At 30.0% G+C, this 7,900-nt stretch overlaps 1 protein-coding gene across 1 annotated transcript; it reads right to left on the reverse strand.

Moving 5' to 3' along the window:
* Positions 1-1,774: 1,774 nt before the first annotated feature.
* LOC133778251 (amine oxidase [copper-containing] gamma 2-like) lies at positions 1,775-6,540 on the reverse strand. Its single transcript, XM_062218121.1, has 5 exons — positions 5,171-6,540; positions 4,398-4,511; positions 2,425-2,877; positions 2,249-2,346; positions 1,775-2,132 (listed from the first exon to the last, which is right to left on the reverse strand). The coding sequence occupies exons 1-5, from the start codon at positions 6,452-6,454 to the stop codon at positions 1,910-1,912; spliced, it is 2,172 nt and encodes a 723-aa protein (XP_062074105.1). The 5' UTR covers positions 6,455-6,540; the 3' UTR covers positions 1,775-1,909.
* Between the last annotated feature and the right edge of the window lie 1,360 nt (positions 6,541-7,900).

A 7,900-nucleotide genomic window follows, 5' to 3' on the forward strand; every position in this document is an offset into this window, starting at 1 on the left:
TAGAGAATATCTTAGGAGCATCTTCCTTCTTTTGAAAGTTGATTTCAATAAACCCATCTTTATTTGTAGAGTACGCTGGATCTGCCAAATGGATTGTAGGGGGCGGTCTGTGGATCCTTTCGTAATTAGTAATCCATGAGATCGGAAGGATTTTTTTGCAGTTCTTCGGTAGTGATTTGTCTTGGTATGTGGGTGCAACTTTGTTGTTGGTTTGTATCAACAATGATCATTAGTGCGTCTGAGCTTCCCAGAAGTGTTATGTCAATGGCATGGTTCTGGACTCTGTAAGCCATTTGATAGTGCGGTGTAGCATCAATAGATTATGGATCTTGGTCTAAACCCACTATTTGTAGCTGAACTTTTATAGCATCGAGAAGTCTTTTTATCTTTCAAAGACATGCAGAAGTTTGGGTAGAATGTGACAATTACTATACCCACATTAAGCGTCGTTTCAAGAGTACTGATGGAGGCATGTTGAAACCGTCGCATTCGTGTATCCAACAAAGTGATCCTAGCACAAACAGGTAAGCCTTTTTGTCCATGATGGGTGAGGGCAAGTCAAATAGTCCCAAAATGGATGTGTGTTAGACCTTGGTCTATCCATTATTGAGGGAATTCCGACAGGATCTCTAATGTAACTAGTTGTTCTTGCTCAGTAGCAGGGAGGTTACATTGGTCAAACTTTGTTGATTGGATGTATTCTTTGACTGACTTGGGTTGTTGGCGGATAAGTGTTTTTATGGATCGAGTGAGTATGCCTTATGGTTTGGAGAAGGCATGGTAAGGATTTATGAGAGGTAGGTCGGAGGGGACAATCTTATATCATCATTAGAGATGTAAGAGAGTTCATACATGTAGGCAAGTTTATTGGTCGAAGACTTTTTGAGGGAGCGAGATCCAAAGGAGGCTATAGAGAACGGAGTAGAAAACATGGAGAGCTGAGTTGTCGAGGAGCTAGGATTTTGAGGAATTAGAGACATTTGTGGGTAGGTTTGGGTTTTCTCTCTAGAAGGAAGGTGAAGGAGTAGACCTGGGCTCTAATACCATTATTTTTTTAATTTTAAAAAAAATAACTAGATAAACTGCAAGCGTCAGGGTATCTAAGGGTGTCTGGGTGGATTAGTAGAAAATACATTTATTTATTTTGTAATTTTATTGAAGATTAACATTACCGATGAGTTGTCTTATTATAATCAGTTTTTTCAAATATTTATCTTTTATTTGTTTATATTTTATAATTTTAATCCATTAATTTTTTTTTAAAAAAAGTAATCATTACATTAGTAATAAATAAAGTCTATCTTTTCCATCAAAAATATTAATTAAATAAAATTTAGTTTGATATTTATAAAAAATAAATTAAGAGGAAAATAATAATACAATGTTATAATACAGTTGAGGGTTTGGGTTTAGGAGTAGATTCATAGGAAAGATGGATTTGTATTTTGAGCAATATATTGATTCTTATTCACCAAAAAAAATAATACAATGTTATACAATTTTTAGCACTAATAAAAAAAAATGCAAAGGGCGGCATGTGATATATAAAAATATATGAAATTAATTGGTTAGTGAAACTAACTTATATGATGCTAATAAATAAATTGATTAGACTAGTGAATCAATTTTTTTTCAAAGTAATAAGGTTCTCATTTTACACCAACTTACTGAATTATCAAAAACAAGCTTTGTATATTATAAATAGAGACAACGAATCTCATCATAAAACAAATAATAAATATAATATATAAAGTATTAATAAAAAGAACCACAATAAACATACATAAGTCTATTTTATTTGAATAATTTTTAATGATTCATTTTCTATTATATATTAATTTTACATCAATTATTCCCTCTTGACAAAAAATGAATTGCCAACATATATTTTTATTTACATTAGTACTAATTAAAGATACCATGATTGAGAGATGGATGGTTTACAATTAGGTAAGTCATCTTCAAAAGTTGGCGGAAGTCGTAAAATAGGATTGAGTTGGAAGAAATTGACTGGCTTGAGATCAAAGCTTGCTGACACCGTTGGCATGATAGGGAAATCCTCTTGACATGGTATATGATGGAATCCCAGTGTGTACCATAACACAATGTCCTTCTTCTCTATCGGACGGTTCCTATTAAGATCATTAATTAATTAATATGCACAATATTAATTTGTATAAATTATATATTATTTTTGTAATGAAATGATTTTTCTTTAATTTATATAAATATATATAGATATAGATACCTCTCAGACCACACAGCCAATGTGTCATCTCCTTTGCTTTGATATGCCAAAAACCCACCAGCCCATTGCTCGCTCTTGTTATAAGGTGTCACCCATACCTAATAATAATTAACACAAGCAATCAATCATTATTAATTAAACTTTCTTAATTAAAATAAATAAAAAAAATAAATTACCTGATTATTTGTGAAAGCACTTCTTATTTGTGGAGGATCAAATGTATCAAGCAAACTAGCTGCAGTTCTCCCAGGGACAAGTTTATAACCAGAAGGATTTCCCAGGCTGGAGAGCTTAGATGGATTAACGACATGAAGTTCTGAAGGCTCGGTGAGCTTGAGATTAATTTTGGCGTCGTTTTCGGTTTTGGCTACGTGTCTCTGGACTTTCAAGTAACTCTTTCTCGGTGATGAGTTGGGGGGAGAAGTCTCTTCTTTGACCAAACTAACCTTGGCAAATGAATTGTTTGGCCCATCCACATCCATGTCAAGGTGGAAAGTAACAAAATGATCATGAACAACTCCAATTAGGTTTTCAGACACTAAAGGACCGCTCATTTCTTCTTCCTTTGGAATTTGGTTTACGTTCTGATATGGACTCCCTTTCACCATCAGCATTCCTGAGGTCTCTACCTAAAAAATATATACATATATACATATTTATATTGTCATGTAACTATCAACAAAATGTCAAGAAAGTATCAATGTATTGGAATGGAAGAGTTATGTTGTAATATTATTAGACTACTTTGTGAATATGGATTGCTTTTCATCATCATTTTGCAAAATAATTTTTGTTATATAATCTCTTTGTAAAATAAAAATGTATATATCTTTTCAAATGCCCCGTAATATAATATTAACAAAAGTATTTTTTTTTTAAATTAATAAAAATTGTAAAATTATCTTATATTTTTATATATTATAAATATGAGTTTAACGGAAATAAGGTAACACTTTTCTTTTATTGTTTTCTAATCTAAATAAGGTAAATAAATTAAAACAAATAAAAATCAATAAAATCATATAAATAAGATAAATAAATTGAAAAAATAAATAAGCCATAATAATTTTTTATTACATATTGTAAAATTTTATATTAAAATATTTATATGCTTAAATTTTTTTTCCTTTTATTAATTATTTATTTTGTCATTTAACGTAATTTGTTTATCCAAATATATATGTAATAGTGAAATAAGACATAAATATACATATTTTTTTTATTTTACCATTTAATTTTTTTAATGATAAATTACTTATTTTAATTGCTCTATCCATTAATTAAATAATATATATTTATATAATTTTTTGTTGACTTTAAAAAAATTTACATTAAATTATTAAAATTTGATCAAATAAATTTTTTAAATTCATAGTTTTAATTTATATTTTATTATATTGAAATTTATAGGTAGTTTTCCTAAAAGAAAATTAGAAAAAAAATATTTAATTTTAAAACTAGAATACACCATATATTTTTATATAAAAGTGTGCATTTAATAAATTCTTAATTTAACGATTTTGTTATTTTTTATAAATTATAGACAATGTTTTACTTTAATCTATTTTTAATATTTATTTATTATTTTTTATATAATATATATGACATTATTTATTTATTTAAAATTTATATAACAATTAAAAAAATATAATAAATAAAAACTAATCAAATATGGGTTGCATGTTTCCTTTGACATAGTATTTATATAAGTACTGATTATATGTGCAGGCATGGAGCAGAATAAGGCAAGTGGGGGCTCGAGCCCCACTAAAATTATAAAATACTATTTGTGTAATAATAAATTAATATAAGAATTGGGAATAATCTAAACAATTTACTAAATATTATATAATAAGTCTCCAATATAATGCAAGAATTAGCCCTCATTTTAATAAATAATTTGAAAACTCAAGAATCATCAACTTTTATAACGGGAAGCTTCCATCAAGAATGAACTTAAAGCTTTTGATAACTGGTAATTATGTGTTTATATGTTTAAGACCTTACTACAAAAAATTATTGGCTCTGTGTACTTCAATTATGCATCAAAATATTAAACATAATCGAAAAAAAATTCTAAGTTCTAACCAATCACAATATTAACATTGAATTCGGAAATGAGAAAATAATGTATATTTAATTTACTAACCTTGACTTTAATCAAACCATCTGTTTGAAATTCCCAGTCAAATATATAATCATAGTTTCCAACTGAAGCAGCCATCCGAGCCACAAGTGTCACCTTCCTTCTTGATTCTTTAATCTACTTTTTACCAAATAAGAAATAACTCACTTAATGTTATGGGTATATATACCGTGTATCATTGTTTTTATCGAAACCATAAAAATGTTCAAACTTTTTCATGGCAAGCAATTATTCTAATTTTAAAATATAATAACAATTAACTCTGTGTCGGTAAATTTTATACAATTTGATCCTTTTAAAATTTTGTAAATTTACAATATGGTATTTATACTTCTCATCAATTAATAAGTATCCTCTTTCATAAAGTGATATAAATTAAATCCAAATGTTTAACCGAGAAGAAAAATATTTTGATGAAAATTTTCGGAACTTGTGCATAGCTCCAAAACATTCATACCAATAATTTAAAAAATATATTAATTTTTCTTTTCTTAAACTTGACTAAAATTAGGATATTTTAATTTTTCAAAAAATACCATTTTCATAATTGTTTTAAAAAATACAATCATTCTATATAACACCAAACATGCATCTAGTTTAGATTTTGAGCTCTCAAAAGTTTATTTGGTCGACCAAAAAACTATAAAAGTAAAGAAATAGCAATAATAAAGATCTGTACCAACATCATATTTTGACAAAAACAAAAAATAAATATAGAATAAAATAATTTTAAGTTCTCAATAAATATTCACATGAAGTTAAAAATCAAAGCATACCTCAGAGCCAGGTACAAGAAAATCTGTGTGACGCCAGCTAATATCTCCGGCATAACGTTCAAAAACACAAATGATATTAGGCTCAATATAGGGCCTGCCATCTGAGCCCACAAAAACTCCATCCATATAGTAAGAATACTTTGGGCAATCATTTAGGGCTACAAGTGACTTAGCAGTGGCCCCAAGCCCAAACTCACCTGCATCCATATAACCCTTAAAGTACCAAGCCTCACTTACATCCATGTAAGGCACAAACAACTCTGAAGCAAACCCTTTGTACATAACATTTCTCAACTCACCACTCTCAGAATCCTGAACCATAGCCCTAGAAATCACCATCCCAGCTCTTGGGTCGGGCTTGAGGTGAAACTGCCAGTTGGCCCATTTCACTACGTGCCCATCTTCGATGCTGAAACTCGGCCCATTGGGCTGTTCTATGGAAATGGAGTTTAGTGGCTTCATTTTGGGCTGACTCTTCTTCCTCATTTGGTCATCTGTGTATCGATAATCAGTGTTGGTCTCACTTGGAATTGGTATGTCTTGACCCTTGTCAACAAATTGAACAACTTCTCGTTTGTCAAGATCTATTGTCATGACCAGGCCTTCAATGGGCCTCATGAAGTAATTTGAGGTGTTTTGCCTAGAGTAGCACACGATCTTTACAAGCCTTCTTCCTTCCTCATTGGGCCCAAACCAGCCCACCGAAGGGGTTATGCAAGCCAGGTCAGAAACGTCAACACCTCTCACCATCGCAGATTTCTTCAACTTGGGATCCGAAAGTGCCACTTCCAAGGCGTTGGACAAATCCTCCAAGGTCAACATCGGGTATCCGGAAGTTGGGCTTATCACATGGGCCGTGACCCGGCCCAAATCCAGATCTACCGTTACAACATGAGACTTGCCGTTAACCAGTGAAACGACAGAAGCCTTTCTGGGTAGAACCGGGTCGCCCGTTTTCCAGCTGGAGACCCGATACTTGTCGGGCTCGTCTAAAACCATGGAGTGAATAGGTGGGAAGGTTGAGACGAAAGGTGGGTAAGAAGAGAGAATGGTTCGAACCCTCTCAACCTCTTGTACTGTGAGTGGGTCCAGTGGGTGTTTAGGGCTCCGAGTAAAATGGTCTAGAGACCTGCGAGTGGTTCCGGGTCGGGTTACCATGGATTTGAAGGCCCAGAATTTGGGTTGGAATGAGAAAGTGAGTTTTGGGTTGATTAGAAGATGACATGATCGTAAGACAAGGAAGACAAGTGCGAAAGAAACGAGTGAGAAGGTGAGTTTTGCCATGGGAGAGAGAGAGAGTTGAGATGAGAGTATTGGAGGTTCACAAACTGAACTGGGTTAGTGAAGTAGTATATATCTACACGTACATTATATAACGCTCAAAATATATATGGCAAGAAAAAGAAAACGGTAAAGTTTTAATGACTAAGGAAATCTCTTTCCATTTTCAATATATTTTAGATATATACGAGCACCACACATGTATCTAATGTAGTAACCATTAGATGGTATCGTATGCTTGGGTAAGGATACACATACAAATATTTATAAAATGCACATATCATTATTCTTTATAATTACATCTATATTTACAATATATCACATATTAAGTAGCATTTTATGTATGTATGATTGAGTTTAAAATTGAAAAATTATACCTAGCAGTGTAAATTTTAAAAAAATTTAAAAAATACAGAGTTTTACAAAAATTACAAAAATACTAATAACAATTTATTACGGTTTTGTTATTATTTATTACAATTTTATATTTAGTCTGTAAATGTTGTTTACGAAATTATAACATATGATTACAAATTTATAAATTTTAATTATAAATTTGTAAACTTTGTTTACCAAAATCTCCATATTTACAATTTGTACTTTTTAATAAATTCCGTATTTTTAGTTTTTTTTTTTAAATTTTGGCTATTTTTGTGAATTTCCCATTTAATTGGGTCTTAATATAATTTATAAAAAAAAATCAAGTATTATTCAAAACTAAATATAAAATATCACTTTGGATATATAACTTAAAAGACTTATAACAACATTTGTACTATATAAATGTATCTATTTTACTACTTTTAACATGTCAAATTAAAAGGTTTAATGTTTAAGAAAACAATAATGATAAGACACAGAAAATATGAATAAAAATAATATACTTCATTTTTTTTAATATAATAAATCTCATTTTAAATAAATATATTGTTTAAGAAAATTTAACATATCTTTATGTGTAACATTTTAATGCACTTTTGTGTGCACATACTATTATTAAGAAGATATTTTTTTTCTTTTTCGGGTGTGTGTGGTGGAAATAAAGTCTCTAATGTCGACCAACAATAAATTTCATTTTCGTCACACTGCACCGTAGGTGTAGTACATTACTACGTCAATCACTCTCCACAACAGAAAAAAGGCAAACAAAATAAAATAAAAAATCACCAATAACAATTTAATTTAATCACAAATAATATTTTGAAGTTTGGTGAAGAATTTGGGTATGTATTTTTAAAATAAATATTTAGTGTCTTTTATAACACATGATCAAATTTTGTAGAGAGTCTCACGATGACCAATGACTGATGTTTTTGGATTTGGAAAACTATTTCCAAAATCTAGTATCTATATATAATTATTGTTGCGAATAAGTTATTAATCGAGTATTTTATATATCTAGAGTTGTAGAGCTAGCAAAAAATCTATTTATTATAATATATGATTAAT

The sequence above is a fragment of the Humulus lupulus genome, chromosome 5, assembly GCF_963169125.1.
Source record: "Humulus lupulus chromosome 5, drHumLupu1.1, whole genome shotgun sequence".
Taxonomy (NCBI): Eukaryota; Viridiplantae; Streptophyta; class Magnoliopsida; order Rosales; family Cannabaceae; genus Humulus; species Humulus lupulus.